The 18,075-nt window shown below is 39.9% G+C and overlaps 2 protein-coding genes across 2 annotated transcripts; both read right to left on the reverse strand.

Annotated features, from left to right (window-relative positions):
• Window positions 1-1,980: 1,980 nt before the first annotated feature.
• On the reverse strand, window positions 1,981-12,145 carry LOC145434291 (ABC-type oligopeptide transporter ABCB9-like). The gene is made up of 12 exons (XM_080311659.1): window positions 11,397-12,145; window positions 9,945-10,148; window positions 9,679-9,884; window positions 8,841-9,038; window positions 7,637-7,787; window positions 6,405-6,574; window positions 5,295-5,468; window positions 4,539-4,704; window positions 3,348-3,484; window positions 3,231-3,289; window positions 3,056-3,175; window positions 1,981-2,412 (listed from the first exon to the last, which is right to left on the reverse strand). Exons 1-12 carry the CDS (start codon window positions 12,139-12,141, stop codon window positions 2,211-2,213), a joined length of 2,532 nt encoding a protein of 843 aa, XP_080167785.1. The 5' UTR covers window positions 12,142-12,145; the 3' UTR covers window positions 1,981-2,210.
• Window positions 12,146-12,168: 23 nt separating this feature from the next.
• On the reverse strand, window positions 12,169-13,410 carry LOC145434292 (delta(3,5)-Delta(2,4)-dienoyl-CoA isomerase, mitochondrial-like). Its single transcript, XM_080311660.1, has one exon. It carries the CDS (start codon window positions 13,387-13,389, stop codon window positions 12,457-12,459), a length of 933 nt encoding a protein of 310 aa, XP_080167786.1. The 5' UTR covers window positions 13,390-13,410; the 3' UTR covers window positions 12,169-12,456.
• Window positions 13,411-18,075: the final 4,665 nt, after the last annotated feature.

The raw sequence follows: 18,075 nt of genomic DNA on the forward strand, positions 1-18,075 counted from the left end.
AATATCTTCCGTGAGACGCACGTGATTGTGAATTCTTATTTCTTCACGGAGCGCAATAGTTACCTTTGTGGGGCGCACTTGTACCTCGATTTCAGACTTCAGTGATAACACTATTTGGCCCTGACAATGTTCCATCTTAATTTTCACGAATCTGCGCGCCTGCGTGGTCCATTGGACAACAGTGCGCAACAACTATAAAAAAAACATCATTTCTGATTTTTTGTGCGCAGCGTAGTATTTCTGTGCGCAGACACCGTTTCAGCACTGCGCATTTGCGCACGTGCGCAGCTTAGACAGAGATGCCACTCCTGGGTTTTTCCACCCAGATCTGGGTTTTTCGAGCATCACCTGGGTTTCTGGGTTTTTGTGCTTGAAATCTGGGTTTTTTTCAACATCAGGTTTGTCAGGTCAATTTCACGGCGCAAAATTGATTATTAGCTTAGTAAGATGTTATGATGTCGACGGATTCTACTGTGATTGAAACGGCAGAGTCTAAAGATACCCATTTATTATTAAAATGAGAGGTCTTGGCGTGATGAGAGAGCTTAATTGAATACTGATCGACTACTAGGTCGCAGAAAGTCATTTTCACAAGGCAACTCTGGAGCATTTGTTTTGCAATTCAAAACGATTTAGGACTTGAATGCTAGCGCTGCAACAAATTCGTTGTGTGTCAGTAAATAGTATGTAACTGCTGTAAAGTATGCAATTAATGCACATGGAAAGGCCAAATGTTGATCTAACTAATCTACCATGTTGACATCAGAGTATATTCACTTTCAACAGGGACACTCAAAGAGAGAGTTTGCATGGGCACCCGGGCAAGTTATTCAGAGTGAGAGGGGTTTGTAAAATTCAAATGTACCCTTAATTTCATGATCTGGCAGTTTCTTTTTCGACTAAACATCCCAGATAAAAGTGCTTGTCCCAGGTTTAATGAATCGAAAGCTATTTTTAATATATCTGGTCAGCTCACAGTCACTGGAACTACCCTAAAATCATCCTCATCATAGATAGGGGTTAGCATTGTGACAAACGAATATATAATAAACCACGTATTGACCTACCCCCCTTACCGAATGCCCGTAGCAATGTGTCGAGAGGAAAGCATCATATTTCGATGGATTTGCTCATTTAACAGCAAAATATATAGTATGACAATGAACAGTTGGGATTTCAATATCAAGGGCTAAAACTTCTTCTGTGTCCGTATAACTGTCATTGATGACTCTCAGTCACTGTTTTACAGCTATATCATATAAATTTGAGTGAAATACAGGATCTGGGTTTTTTCAACGTCCAAATCTGGGTTTTTCCAAAATATCTCAGTGGCATCTCTGAGCTTAGAGGGAACATTGCTTTGGACCCACCCGGTGGTGGCCGATGATACGTTCGAGCAACAAATTTGGAACGTTCGTAAATATTTCTGAAAAGGCGGATATCCGTGTAGCCTATATTTGTTAATTTCCGCGATAGGTAGAGCTTGGATCAAAGTGTTGACCCAGCAAAGGATCTGCTGTCACCGGCTGAACATTCAGGGGCCAAAAATCATTTTGTAATTTCTGATCCATCTGTACCACGTCTCCCCTACATCGCATTGTAGTGATTGTACGTATCATGTGCCTAGCGCGGACGAATACATCTGATCCAACGGTTAGTATATGTTTAACGTACTAATACCTATACCGGAGTTACGCGGATTCTCAAATCTCGGAATCCGATTCCATCAACTCCCACTGTCAATTTAAAATTACGATTCCATGAAAACACTGTTAAAATCATGGTAACTTACCATAACTCAGCAAAAAAGTCCTGCTAAAATCTGACTTTCAAAGCAATAATTCAAAATATGGGGACTATGTTAAAAATCAATGAAATCCTGCTCCTGCACCCGAAGTGGATCGTGATCACCTCTGACCACCACGCCACTCACCACCACGTCAACTGAATTACGGATTAAATAAATATAAAAGCCAAAACTCTACTCGTGCAATGTCAGTTTATTGGAAGGTGCTGTTACTATAGTAATACTTCAACGGCACTTGCATCCGAACAACGAAAACAATACTCAATCGGCAGCAGTAAGGAAAAAAGAGTACGTACAGAATAAGGAACACGCATAATGTTTCTTCAAAAACGAAATAAGTCAAAGATATCTGATGGGTGTGGGTATTTTGGAAACTGAAAAAGTATCGCATACTGCGCCGCGATCAGACGAGGAGGTCTGTCGACTCGTCCGAGTCATAAATAACGCTTTTTTCTGAAGCGAAAGACGACGCTATGCCGGAGAGGTAACTAGTAGTAGGAGACCCAAGTTTTCTCTCTACAGACTTGCTGGAACGGACGGACACGGACGAAGCGCCGGTGGGCTCATCTTCGATATCCGGGTCGTCATCTTTTTTGTGAAGTTGCCTGGAATTGAAATTATTGACGCGAAATTCTGTCGAAGTGTGTTCGAGTGGAGGCTTCCGAGGCAGGGATTGAATAATTAGACAAATATTATATTGCATGCCCGACTTTCAAGTCAAGGAGGTGGTCTAAATTCTATGATCTGTAATTGTATTGTAGAACGAATTTTGTTAATAAGATTTAACATACCGGTAGCTAGTCTTAAGGGGCTGAACTACCCCTCTAATTGGAGAATCAGAGAAATATCCATAAATTTGAAACTAATGAAACAATCTTTCTAAAATTTGGACAGCGTTACTTCTTCTTCCACGTCACCACCAATGTTGCCAACTTCGACCTATTGACCACCTATGTTAAAACCAATATTTTGTCGCGATACGATCGTATCATTTTTTTCATTTCCATTTTCAAATATTGCAGGCAAATCAGAGTGTATACTACTGTACAAGCAAGGGCGAAGCCACTAGCCAGATAATGATAACTCAAAAGGTGTGAATATGTTCAACTACAAACTGAAGAAATGAGACAAATGTGACTGCGAAAGTAGTAAGAGACGGGGGCCGTACAATTTGCATCGGAAAGATCCGAATGATTGCATCGTTATGGAAATAAACACATAACATTCGGTAGATGGACATCGACAAACCTGTGTACAAGTTTGTAATACATGCCGGACTTGCGCATTAACTCGGTGTGAGTACCCTGCTCCAGTACACATCCTTTATCTATTACCACGATTTTATCAGCAGATTCCACAGTGCTCAGTCTGAAAAAGAATTCAAATTCACGATACGCCCTACAGAGCAAAACACGTCGCTTGCCTGTGCGCAATCACTATGACAGTTCTGTCTTTCATGGTTTGCTGAAGAGCTTGCTGAACCTGCACAGAAACGAGTTGTAGCTCGACAGAGACGAGTTCGAAAATATCAGTGACTCACCAAAAATTCGCTTTCAGTATCTAAAGCGCTCGTGGCTTCGTCTAGGATTAGAATACGGGGATTTCTGATCAAAGCGCGAGCAATCGCGATTCTTTGCTTTTGCCCGCCAGAAAGTTGGGTTCCCTTCTCGCCGCATTCTAGCAAAGAGAAGATAAGAAATGTGCCTCTTACACTTGCGAAGTTCCCATGGCAGCAAATCAATCATGGAATTCATTATGATATAAAAGGTGGATCGTTCAAAAGCATTGTCATGAAAATTTCACAGCTCGTCAATAAAAGCGAGACGTGACTAAAATGCGAATTTGTTGTATTCAAGTACACTTTATGTTCCACAAAATCAACGTACAGTTACTGGAGGCTATTGATCGTGTCAAAATGGTCACCTTGAAACTCAAACGCAATCTCTTCGGTTCATATTTATCCAGACCTCAGACTTACCAATCTGTGGTGTAATTCTCAGTGCCCACGGTTATTTCAACATACTAGTATTTGAAGAGGCTCTTGGAGGTACAAAACATTGATATGCCAGTACAGTAGTATAGTATATTCATATCAAAATAAATCTGAATGTTTCAGTTGAAAATATTCAAGCATATTTCAATATCAATATCCTATACAATTGTAAATCAATATTTGTACAAATTGAGTGTTGAGGCCAAGGTTGTTATCAACTTTGAAAGGATATTACATATCATGTTTTACATATTGTGCCTTGAAGAGCTTCTTGAAAGTGTAGAACTTCAATATACAATTGAATAGTGTATTCATATTGAAATGAATCCAAATATTTTCGGGTGACACTCGTCAGGGGTAATCGTCAGCAACTAGGAGAGATTTAGAAGAAGATTGTACATAAACAATCGTAACACAAAATCTGAGGTCACCAGCATGGAATGAAATCTCAAATAAGAGAGCATTCGATGTACTTATCAAGATATCTTATCTCAAAAATTGTATTTTACAGTGAGAGTTTATTCCGATTGAACTTCAAATAGAGAAAGCATTTACAGAATGATTATACCTGGATAACAACAAAACTGTTGAAGTTGTTATCGTATTTGTTGCATCAACTAGAATTACAACTACTACTACAGTCTACAGAGTATAATGATCTTTGCAATGAGAATATAGAAGACCGAGATATAGAGGAGAGATATCATTGACTAGGAAAAAGGATCATGATATGCTCACCCGTATCATATTGTTGTCCTAGCGAAGTGATAAAATTATGCGCATTTGATTTCCTAGCGGCTTCCACAATGTCAGAATTGTGATATTCTGATGGGTCCAGCCCATACGATATATTCTCTTTGATTGATCTTGCGTAGAGGACTGGTTCTTGCCCGACCAGTGAAACCTTGGAATTCAAACACATTATTGTTACATGACTGCTGTAGTGTTATGGCTTTGATTTCATAGTGGCTCGTATGAAGGTATTACAACAACGATGGGTACATAGGCTACTTATAGTCCAATAACTGTAATTATTGGTGATCAAGCCTATCTATGCTGCAACGCTCCCAGATCGTCCAACTTTCTCGCTCAGCTTCCGAAATACCCGCCGGAGCGTTACTTCGGTGCTAATTTACGGTATATTAGTCGAACTTGGCCGTAAATTTGACCTAAATTCTCAAAAAAGAGGACAAAAGGGCGTCCTCCGAGGACACTTTCAAAAAAGAGGACAAATCCTCTTGAAAAAGGACGTATGGTAACCCTACCTCAACCTAAACTGCTGTTTGAAACTAATTTTCGGGTATTTTTCATACCTTTTATTCTCTACTTGTACTTGAAGTAGTTTTGACGCATTTTGGAAATCGCTAAAATTCCTACTTTATGCTGGTAATTATTCTACAATGTTGTGATGGTGTTGACACTACCAAAATTTCAAAAAGACAATTTGCCACGTCCTTGATTGACCACATAGCTGCGAAGGAAGTAAACTGGCACCTTTTGATGAATATATTTGTGCGCAAACTTCTGAATTGGAACTCCGTCGACGCGCACGGCACCCGAGCTAGTCTGATAGAAGTGTTGAAGCAGATTCACGCACGTGCTTTTACCGCCACCGCTGGGTCCAACCAGAGCGGTCACCTGACCTGGTTGGGCCACGAAAGATAGATCCTGTTGAAAATATAACGACTGAATATATCATAGATATGACACACGACATCGGAGCAATGGACTGTTAATTTCCTTTGCAACTCACAAAAATTAGGTGCCATGAATATTCGTAGGCTCATTTACGCGTAATGCTGCCTTACCGTAGCATACAATGTAAGTGTGAAAAGAATGAGCCGATTCACTGTCGATTCGTATCAAATAGTAAATGTTTCGCTCAAATTCAATAAAATCCATGCTTTTTTATATTCATTTTATCGACTGAAATTCAGTGCTTTTAGCAGCGAAAAATTGTATCTTGAAGGCATCGCCTGTGCACAGAGCCTCAACGGGAAGACATTTCTTCATAAAATTTAGAAGTCGGCAAAACTTTTGCATATTATGGCGACTTCATTAGTGCAAAGCATGACGTACCAGATGGTCAGGATCATGTGGATCATTCGGTTAATGCGGAGGAGCATCGACCGACACAAAAGCACCGTAAGTGCTTCCATACGATATTGCTTCAAATTGGGAAGGATCTTCGAGTGTGAGAGCAAACAGAATGAAACAATTAATATAGCAAGAGATCAAACTGAACTAAAACTTCACGTTAACCAAAATTCTGATGCCAAACCAAAGACTACCTGCAGATGCAGCCTAACCCTATACAACAACATACAGAGTATGATGGCTGATAGGTGTATTTTCACTGTTAAGCAAGTGGGTCATAGCCTACATTATAACGTAAGTCTGATGGAATGATGGTGGAACAGTGAGATAAAAATTTAGAAGCAACTTGGAGCAATGAAATGACAATAGTCGTGATTTCCATTACCAGACATGGCAACAGAATTCTGTAGCAACTTCAAACTTAGCACCAACCATCCGGCCAATATAAAGTAATTTCCTGTTACCAAACATATGGCCTATAATATATTAGCGCGCATAGTCACATACCTTGAGTACACGCTGATCAGGCCTTGAGGGATAAGAGAACGACACTTTATCAAATTCAATGTGTCCAGAAAGTTCGTCGGGTTGAAAATCCCCGGAGTTCAGATCAATTTCAGGTTCCCGTTCGATCAGCTCAAACACCTTTTCAGAGGCCCCCAGTGCTTGCATGAGACCTACACATAATCAACAATTATGGTTGTTAATTTCATACCAGTAGGTATGTTCAGTACAATATACAGCAACTACAAACAGTCAATGACCCGGCGACCGGTGCGTGGCAGACCAACAAATCCCCTGTTCCCACAATAGTACTGTTTTTTCAAAATGGAATCCAGCTCCACCCGCAATCAGTAAAAGTGTGAATCCGGCTCAGATCAAAATTTTTTTACAAAGCCCAATATTCATTCCAGCTCCATGTGCCCAGCACCGCACTAAGAAATACGTACTCCACATAAAGGTAGTCAGCATTCTATTACCGGTACCCTACTGGTATCATTATATATCACGACCATCTTGACTTATGACCGGTCTAATACCCTTTGTTATAGTTTGTATGATGCGATTATAATGCGCATGAGCACTAACAGCGACTGTCGCATTGAGCCTTCTGACACCATTCAAATATTGAAACAACAGCGTGCAGTCGGTTTTTGCTATTCCGCTATTCAAACACAGCTCGAAACTAGTTGAGGAAACTATCTCACTGCATCAGCAAGATGAAAGGAAATTTAGAAAGGCTGTGGTAAGATAATGTAATGTTTGGTTATTAAAGTAATGGTCGCCTACAAGCTATAATCATAACAACATCTAACTTGTCACTGAAATGAAGAGACGTGGCTAAAAATTCACTAAAAAAAACACAGGCTACTAATTGCAATAAAATTGCCAACGAGAAAAATTGAGCTTCCTTGAAACTTAATTCAAAAGCCGAATGAGTCAGATACAAGGCTTACTTAAAGTCGAGAATGAAAAGGTTCCACCAAAGAACAGCGACATTGGATTTTCTATTTGTGAAGAGCCAACAATACTTTCAAAATACATGACTAATAGAAAGGGGCTGATAGTTTTACGAAGTAGAGCGATTTCAAAATTCCATTCCATGATTGTGATACAGCCACCACATTGCCTAATCATTACGATTCCATGCTGAGAGCCTCAAAAGTAAGTAGAGAAGTCTTACACAAGTGCTCGGAGAAATTAGAAGCACAACGTTAATGACATGGAAACAAACTTACCGGTGTAGACAGTTCCTATACTTGACATACAATCACCCAAAGTCAGTTGGTACAGAATGAACGAAATTAGATTCTGGCTTTTCATCAAATCGGTCATGACAAGGTGACCTCCGTACCACAATGTGCCAGTGACTAGAGCAAGTTCCGCAATCTGTCAAAACAGTCTGATTTAAGAGGTGTTTCATTAGCTCGAAACCTTGCAAATTGTTGGAAAACCGGATACATAACAGGTAATTATAAATTAGGTTGTAAGAGAGGCATTTTGAATTTTTGGGAGTATTCAAGTAGGCTTCGTAACTTTCATCCTTACCCAAGTGATTATATTTCAAAGACTACAGTTTTGGGATAAAGAACTTACTTTTTATGCTCGGGATTTAGAAAAGTAGTTTGCAAATAAGTTTGTATCATTTTGATACCGGTAGGAGAAATTGTGATAAGAACCATGTGAAACAGCCTCACGGTAACTGAATGTTTTTCGAAAGATTGCACTAATTTCTAGCGTCCTTAGACATTTTGTCTCAAAGATGCGTCTTGCTATTGCAAAGTATCCACCTCTGATTAACTCCTATAAGTATGCGCCCCCTCGAAAAAACCTTCACTTGAAACTACCAACATGAGTATTTTTTTTCAAACTGTCCTTTTCTACTTCCTCTTGATGTCTTCGAAATGCTACTTCTATTTGTAATTAAATAGAAATTTATGACATTATATCCATTTGAATACTGTAGTTGACTACTTTGGTCATCAATTCTATTGTCATAACAGCATTGACTTGACTATGATATTTTCTGCGGTAAGAGATAATCCAGACTGGATTATTTGGACGGGATCATCACATCCTTGTGAAAATGGAACATTGACCGTAATTATAGGATTCATATATGATTGAGAAAAAAATTTGATTAGTTACTCTTCATCAAATACACAGAGAACTAAAGAGAGACTATAAGTAGCCTACTATCAATTAGAAATTTGACATTCATGATGCAGCTCTAGCTATTTTTTAGGAATCGGAACCTTGACTATGGAATGTATTTACATCCATCTTGGCGGTATATTTTACAGAAACCTTGTAAAAGGTTGATTAAATTCTCGCAATGCGGGGAGCTTACATTTCAGATTTCAATTAATACATCATGGATCAAGTAAGGTAGGTTCTATAACACCAGGCAATGAAGAAGCACTGCCACCCGATGCAACTTGCCTCAGTGCTCGACATGTATCCTGCATATGCAAAGGCTTGCTTCTTTTTTGCACCATACACTTCATCCATCTTCATGGCATAGCGCTCTTTTTCTCCATTTTCATTGGCAAAACTGCGAACGGTCCGCATTGTGGATATCACCTCTTCAGCTACTTCATTTGCCGATGCGAATGAGTCTTGCACTTGCTTTTGCAGTTTCTAACAAAGGTTTATTATATAATTACTAGCTGATACTTTTCATCGGTCCTTACCTCCTCAGCTTAGCAATTCAATATTGTGATTTTATGATACTAATGATCTCTTGTGCTACAAAACTGTAAGCCTATCCTTGACCATTATCACTATACCAGTAAGGTCTGGGTCCGCGGTTCTAACCTTTTTCGACTCATCGCCCCCTTATCAAGCTCGACACAAATTTTCGCCCGCCATATTTACGAATCCGAATAAGATGACATAAAAACGGGAAATTATTCACCTAACTCTGATATCTGGTGAGTTGACTAAAAAAAGGGTAATCATTCCGAAACGGTGCTTGGAAAACCGGTTTCCACGACTACTTTCCGTTGGATTGACCTTTTTTTCAATCAATTGTCACGTCATACACAGAATAAGCCGTCTTCACATGCATTTTTCGGCCGTATTATGAATCTCATTGAATGTTGTAACATTTTCTCCCACCATCATCCACTTTGGGTATTCTCGCACCCTTGTTTCTCAAAATCGCCCACATTGACAACCACTGGTTCGTTGAGAACCTACAACAGCTTGCACCGATTCATTCACAAATCTCAAAGCAAGACTACATGTGACAAAATACCGTACTAGAAATCTTACGCACCTTGTAATAAGCCCCATATAGTTTTGATATCCCAATTACGATGGGCAGGCCCATGAAGGTTGCGACGGACAATCTCCAAGACAGCAAAAACATGAAAACACAGGTCCCAATTCCTTTTACAATGCTTCTCAGAAAGACGTTACAGTTCAGGCCGATCATGTCGCTCATTGTACTTGTGTCAGAAGTCAAACGTGACAGTATATCACCTAAAACATGAAATACATTCCTAATTGTTTCTGAAGAAATTCTACATGCCTAAGACTGACCTGTTTTGTTTTTGTCATAAAACGCAATGTCCTGTGTTACCAGCGATTTGAAAAGGTAATTCCGAATCCGAATATTAAATCTGGCGATGGCTAGAACCATCAGTCCTCCTCTGCTTCCCGCAAAGACAGCAGCCGCTACCGTGATAGCCGCCATTATAATGATGTTTGTTGTGAATGCATCATAGTCTCGATCTATCGCAATGCCTGAAAGAATATGCGAATGAAATTGTAAATTCCAGAGCATGATTCCAAATTGACGCCCTATAAAGGGGAATTTCAAGTGTGAATTTCATTATTTTAATATTGAATTTATTCAGTAAAAATATCAATATTATGGATTACAAAATTACTACTGATAACTTTACTTAACAATTAATTAATCCTAATCATAAGCTACGTCAAATTTCTTTTGCATTGTTTTTGTAGACAACTCAACAATTTCATGGCGTCGACAGTAAGATTCATGTTTTTAATGTTAATTTTTGTTTATTTAATTCAAAAACATCAATTCTATCTGTGGCGGCTTCTGCCGATTGGAATTGAGTTAAATTTGTTGCGCAGCCTTTTTTCAGGCAACCTAACAATTTAGTCAGTGAATCCCCAGGAATCCAGGAAAAAAAGTTATTTTTAACATCCCTAATATACATAGGCCTATCCACAGTTGAAGGTAGGGGTGGATGGAAAATACATACCGTAGCCTAATAGTGACACCACACCAGTTAGGGATTTATTTTCTCTGCACTACATGTTGGCCGTCGCAAACACGATTCATACTACATCGTCAGTTTGCGAAGTAGATAGCGCATTGTTGTACTGTGATGAAATTGTCGGAATGTTAGCCAACAATGAGTGAGGTAAATCCACTGTTGCCTCACGCTCGCCTGTTTATTGTTTCTATAAGCTGGATTATTTTCGGAATTAATCCGACCCGATTGATAACAGTTAGGCTATTATAAATTATGAGCTGTTCATGATGAATTGAACTATCACAGGTGAGGTGAGGCTTGGCTCATCTGTGCCTCACTAATCATTTTGGGCTATATTTTTCAACAATAAATATGCAAATTCCGTGATTTTGGGTTTAAAAATGTTTAAAATTTGAACGTCGATGGAAAACACCAATCATCATTGGCGATTGACGTTGTGATCATTGTCTTAATCACAGCCTAAGCTAACCACATGTTCACTTAAACCAGTCATGAATGTAATTTATAATATTTTTAGTCAACACTCACGCTCGGGAAGGAAAAACAAGCATGTAGGCTACTGCAATAACGGTGTTTTTACCTGGGCAATTATGACATTAGATTTGTTGAATAATATTGACAATTGATATGACGGATATCGATATTTTTGGGAAATCTGATATCATCCAAAAATAGCCAATCCAATACGATACCTATCCAAAAACTCACACAGGCTTGATCCCAATATACAAATAAATATAAATACCTGAGATGACTCTTCCTGTAAATAACGGGATGAAAGCTTCCGCAATCGCCGCCGCAAGAAGAAACATAATGGCCGGTAAAATGAGGCAGATGTCTTTCTTTGAATAGGACAACATTTTTCCGATTGTGACTTTATTGACCAGTTCCGAAAACTTCTTTTTCTTCTTTTCATCATCGTCTTTTTCCCCGTCAAGTTGATCGTCTGTAGTCTCGGAGCTATCATTGATTGATACTGATGTACCAGCATCCTTTTCTCCTAGTAATGGAGATCTTTCGTCGTCCAAAGGAACTTGTGCAACCGACGATTGGGATGGGATATTAGTTTTGTGCAATATCGAAAACACATAGACATTCAAAACAGTGGCCACAATGGACCATGCAAAGTTCATCCAAAACCATTTCATATTAGGGTCGTGGTTGGCGAATGTGCTGTATTCCGAGTACACTAGTAGTTTAACCAATAAATAGAGAATGGCACATACAGCCAGCATAAATATAGAATCTGCAAGTGCCAATAACTTGGCACGTCCATTAGCAGGATTGCATAATAGTCCCAGCACAGCTCCGAATAAAGTACAAGTTCTCCATATTGCCAGTAGAAAAAAGTCCAGCCCTGTGGATCCAACGTATTTCTCGCGTAATTGCAGGATGAAGCAGCTCCAATCTGAACCATTAGAAATTAATACATAGGTGGCAGCTACATCCAACAAAACTAGCAAAAAAGCTAGCAGAATTGCCTTTGCCATGGCAAGGATTGGTTAGGATTAGGTTGATCTGAAAAGGAATAAAGTACACCATAAATCATGGGCATCAATCGTTTCAGTTTCATATATACCTAATAGGACTATCGATCCTAGCATTGCATCATCACATGCTGCAGATAACAATTAGGAGATCAAACACAATCTATTATACCATTTGTTTAAAAAGCTTTGGAAAATGATATAGAAATAAAAAATTAATCAATAACAGATCTAGGCCTATACAAGTTTGAAACATATTTCACTAATTAAGATGAAATCGACTGAATCTAGAACCTTCCAGTCAATAGTCGTTGCATATTACAGCTTTGAAAATTCAACCTTTGACATAGGTTGCTTTGTCATCATCGCCTGCACTGATTTTAGAATGTCTTCAGTCTGTAGCATTGCCGCATTCCAAGTCGCCATATACTCCAAGCCTTCCGTTGTGGTGTGATCACGCGAATAGTTGAGATGGATTTTCGTGCCTTGCACAGCAACTGGACTTTTACTAGCGATGGTTTCCGCCATCTCTATAGCACTAGCGATCATTTCATCTTGATTTTCGTAAACTCGGCTAACAAGTCCCACCTTTTCTGCTTCGGGTGCTTCCATTTTTCTAGCTGTGAAGCATAATTCACGTGCTAAACTGTCGTTACCGATTACTTTAGGCAGTCTCTGAAGTGTTCCAATGTCAGCTGCTAGGCCAACATCAACTTCTTTAACACAGAAGTATGCGTCTTTGGTACAGATACGAATGTCGCATGCAGTTGAAAGATCGACACCGCCACCGATACATGCATTATGCACTGCAGCAATAACAGGTTTTCGGCACTTTTCCACCACCGAAATGCTCTCTTGGGCAAATCGGATGAAGTCCAAGAATCTGTAGGCATTCCGAGCAGTATCAAGATCAGGGTCGGTAACCAACGAGCCTGCCGCTGCCATGAGATCTAAGCCGGCTGTAAACACTTTACCTCTTCCAGACAACACAACAGCCCGTACCGACGAGTCGGAGGCTGCGGAGTTGAAGCATGATATCATTTCATGCCACATTTCATTTGTCATGGCATTGAGTTTCTCGGGTCGATTCAGCTCCACGTGTAAGACAAAATTCCTTGGAGATGATACATGCAGAGTCTTGAACTGGTAGTTCTTGTCATCAAATGACTGGGACGATACATTACGAGTGGCAATGGCTGGTTTCAAAGTTTTCTCTATCGCCAACCGTGTTAATCTTGCGGATGACAGCATAATGCAGCCGGTGTACTATATAGCGATATGTTCTGTTGCATCATTGAGATAACATACCAATATACCATTAATCAACAAACTACAAGAGCCATGTTTTCAGCCCGGATGGATTTAAATAGGCAATATCACCGATCTAATAAGACATTTTAACGATGTCACAGCATTCTTTGGTGGTGTACCAATATACTATATTGAGGGTTTGGTAGGTTAGGGTTGGGTTATAAAACCAGGAAGTTGCGTAATATCAGGGATTGGTTATCTATAGGTTGGGTTGGGTTTTAGTTCATACAGATAGCAGGAATAATATGTTGTGTCCGGGGTTAGCGCTAGTTAACAGGTTATATAGGATAGGTAGGGGTTCCATAACCTAACCTGCTATAACCAGAACCAACCTCCGAGCTAATTCAGCCCGGAACCAAATTCTTAGACCAACTCAACTCCTTTAGTAACCTAAATAAACCTACAGGGTTGGTGCGATGACATGCAAAATAAGGTCAAAAACATGCAAAATAAGGTCAGTAGCGACATGCAAAATAAGGTCAGTCACATGCAAAATAAGGTCAGTCGCGACATGCAAAATAAGGTCAGTCCGCGCATAAATCCAAATCTATACTTCAATTACAAATCCAACTTTTTTCTTATGAAAAATAAATTCAAAATATCTTTCCTGTATAGCAGCCTACTTTCAACATTGAAATTCCTTATCTATATCCTAAATCCGGAGATGTTTCAATCAAAAGATAATCATGATTATCTTGATTACGAAGTCAGTCGCATGTGGAATATTATTATCAGTCAGCGCATAAATCCAAATCCACACTTCAATTACAAATCCAATTCTTTTTTTTATGAAAAATAAATTCAAAATATCTTTCCTATATAGTAATTTCATGATTGACATTCCCCATCTATATCCTAAATCTGAAGATGTTTCAACAAAATGTAATCAGACGATTCCTACGATTACGGGGTGAGTCGCATGTAGAATATTAAAAGTCCGCGTATAAATCCAAATATTTACTTCAAATCCTACTTTTTTCTTATGCCACTGACCTTATTTTGCATGAGACTGACCTTATTTTGCATGTGACTGACCTTATTTTGCATGTCGCGACTGACCTTATTTTGCATGTTTTTGACCTTATTTTGCATGTCATCGCACCAACCCTCCTCAAATAAACCTCCAATATATCCCCGAATCGAATGCCAGCCTAAGCTTAACGAAGTCCTGAGCATACACTTCATTACCAGCGTATCCTAACGTGACATCGTTATATGTGCTGTGGTTTATTATACCCATGAAGCACGCACTAGAACATAAGTACATTAGTACAGTATATTCCACGACATGCTATACCGTACCATATGATCTCCTAAAACGGGTTTTCGTTTGGGATTCTGAGAGTGTACCATGTCACGGTTCTATGTCGGTTGGTAAAGCTTAGTCGTTGAAACATTTGCACACAAAATCAACTTCACACCGGGAACTGCAACCGATCGTCAGCGCGAGCCTAACGAAGCACCGGGCCTGCCAGACTTGCAAAACACGGTATACTCCAACCATATTTCAGATATTTATACGATGTGTACGACGTACCTTTAAAATATTGCGCAACCTAATAAATATTGTTGATCATGATTTGCACGTGCGATCATGCGTGACATTACTTTTGCATCATATGGAATCAGAGATGGGCGGATTCCAAAATTACGGGATCCGAATCTATCCGGATCCGGCTGGCAATTGGAAATTCAGAGTCCGAAAAAATCCGGCTGGTGAATGTCCAGTTCGGAATCCGAAAAAATCCTACCAGAACAATGCTAATGAATCATATTGCAGCAAAAAAATCCGGCTAAAATCCGACCGTCACCACAAATTCAAAATCCGGATCCAGTCCGGCCAGGTAAAAAATCATTGAAATCCTGCTCCGGCTCCTGAACCGGACTGTGGCCATCTCTGTATGGAATGGGACCAATCCACTGAGCAGGGACATCTAGATACCCCTGATATCCCTGCCACTAAGCTATACAAACTTTAAACTGTCGAATGTTAACACGGAATGGCAACGACCTATTTTGCAGCTTCCTTCCGCTTCGCGACCACGACCTAACATCGACCTCGCCCTCCGCCATATGCCACCTCATGTTGTCGCTTGCCTTTTATATTCTCTGTATTACTTTTCATTCAGTGTGCATGCCCCTTCTTTACTTCGCCTAGGCTAATGTGGGTGTCTGATATTAAAGGCTACTCCAAGTTGTTTCGACACCTTCCTATCTTTTCATTGTATCGAAGTCTTGTGGTGTTTTGAAACGATGAAAATATTATTAAACCTGATTGATTGATCGCTGAGGCTTCTTCAAGAATTATTTTGCAGCAGCGACTGTAAGATTTCTGGCAATCCAAAAGTTATCTTCCAGACCGCAGAATTTACTGAATCTGGTATGATCGAACGAAAGATACTGTCGCACCCACTCCGACAATATAAATTAAAATATGAAGTCGAAGTAGCCCTACAGACTTAAAACGCACAAGGCCGTCGGCTATGTTTTACTGCGTGGACGTAGATCATCTCGAAATCGGCGCGTTACGGGTTTCGCGGCCCATCTCATGAAAAGTAACCTCACTGGACGCCAACAAATGGTTTGCAATCTCAAACACTTTGTCCTCTCCTCATCTGATGACCTGTTGGTGTACCCCATGTATCAGTACTTGGACCGGTCCTCTTCGCCTTATACCAACGACATCTATGAAACGCTGTTCGCTGACGATACTTAACCTCCCTCTTCCGCATCTTCGACCGCAGAGCTGGATGCCCTGACTATATAGTGACCAAATGAGAGAGAAAGAGAGAGAGAGATGATATTATTTTTCGCCTGCACCATCGAGATGCTTTGACGACGGAGTTGCGATACGGCCCCATGAGGTCATTTAGTCTGCGCTCACATTTTTTTCTCCTCCATGCTATCCGCTAGCAGGATAGCTGCGGATACCAATTTTCGAGTCTTTGGTATGACCCGGCCGGGGATCGAACCCACGACCTACCTCTCGAGAAGCCGGACGCATAACCATTACACTATCTCGCTCGGTGACCAAATGCCCAAAGTGTATCCAAATATAATGCGATCGACCGGAAAGATCACCATCGATTTATCACATGGGTGGCCGACCTTTTCGGCCGAAGGGCCACATGCAATTAACGGACCATTGCGCGGGCCACTAGCCGCTCGAAGCGCGAAAATATTTCAAAGTTTATGAGTCAATAATATTGTTACTTTGATATATTGCGGGTCCGCTGTATCGCTTGGCTCAGTTATCAAGGTCAAGACTATTCGGGGTCTCGGCTTATCCACAGAGGCTCAGTAACGAAGTATTACGACTTTTTCGAAGTACTCAAATAGTTTTCCTCTACTTTTGGTACTTACTGAAGTAGATGTAATTTTCACTACTTCTACTTCTACTTCGTAATATTTTGCGATCTACTTACTTACATTTCGCTACTTTCAGTTTGTCAAGTAGAAGTGAGAGAGAGAGAGAGAGTCTTTATTTTCATCCAACCAAAATACATAACACACGGCAGTGGTGGTGGTACAGAAAATATGCTTGCACAGTATACGGTATTAGATAGGAGTGATCGATAAGACCATGAAGGTCATCTAGTCTGATCACACCAGCATGAAACAGGTACACTAGACTCTAAACAGTCTGGCTGTAAAAAAGATTACAGTAGTTAAAAAAATAAAATAGAAAAAATATTAAACGATGGTAGCAAATGATCAATGAAGCAATGTCTGGGCAAGGTAGGGCAACAGTGTTAGTGTAACAACAAGAGGTGATCAAGTAGGGCTTTTTTGAAGCTATTATAAGGCAATTCACGGATATGTGGTGGTAATGCATTCCAGATGATAGGTACCGAGTAGTCGATAGATCTCTTAGTTAGGTTGCTATTGGGTGGGGGTAAGTAGATATTTCCTTTAGACGAGGGAAGTAGTGTAACACTTCAATTAGAAAGAGAAACTGAGGAATTCTCGGGCTGTTTTCACGGAGTTCTAACTTTTGATCCCACGGTGTGTCTAAATTTAGAAACGTTGGCTCTGACCTTTTTTAGCGTTAGACCTGTATTAAAATTATGAGCCTATGTAAAGTCTTCAAAATTCCGGACATTTATACATATTTTAGAAATTCCCTCCGGACGCAGTCTGAACAGGGAAATTCCGGATATCCGGGAAATTCCGGACGTAAGGCAACCCTAAATTAAGGTGAATGGCCCGTTCTTGGTTTATTGATATATAACCTTAGGCCTATGGTTACCCTTTATGTTAATGTTCCAAAATCACATTTTTAGTCATACAAATATTTCGAATGCAGAAATACCAATGAACTTTAACAAAGCGATGGGTGAACATAAAACGCATATTTCCGAAGAAAAATGTTTTGAAAATACGAAGAAATATCTAAAGAATAGTCACTTTAAAAACGTACCTTTTTGTCTCATTGTGCCCCATAGGTGGAGTACAATGGGACAACCTACTATAGGTGTGGGGCGGATTTTTCCGGAGTCGACTCGGAAAATGACTTTTTTATATAGTCAATCCATCAATATTAGCAGTAAAATTCCCAAATTACCTGTATTAATGAATGCTTCTGTGACTTTATGTCCTCTTTTTCGGATCCCCAGAACATGGTAA

The sequence above is a fragment of the Botryllus schlosseri genome, chromosome 2 (assembly GCF_051294905.1).
Source record: "Botryllus schlosseri isolate E-star chromosome 2, Bs_hap1, whole genome shotgun sequence".
In the NCBI taxonomy this organism is placed as follows: Eukaryota; Metazoa; Chordata; class Ascidiacea; order Stolidobranchia; family Styelidae; genus Botryllus; species Botryllus schlosseri.

What these genes read in the sequence shown, in the direction of transcription:
- LOC145434291 (XM_080311659.1), bottom strand. Translation starts at nt 12,141, where the DNA reads ATGGCAAAGGCAATTCTGCTAGCTTTTTTGCTAGTTTTGTTGGATGTA. An exon ending in TATATGGGGCTTATTACAAG is followed by an intron (nt 9,039 to 9,678) that starts GTGCGTAAGATT and finishes AACCTTTGTTAG; the next exon opens with AAACTGCAAAAGCAAGTGCA. An exon ending in ATACTGAAAGCGAATTTTTG is followed by an intron (nt 3,290 to 3,347) that starts GTGAGTCACTGA and finishes GTTTCTGTGCAG; the next exon opens with GTTCAGCAAGCTCTTCAGCA.
- LOC145434292 (XM_080311660.1), bottom strand. Translation starts at nt 13,389, where the DNA reads ATGCTGTCATCCGCAAGATTAACACGGTTGGCGATAGAGAAAACTTTG.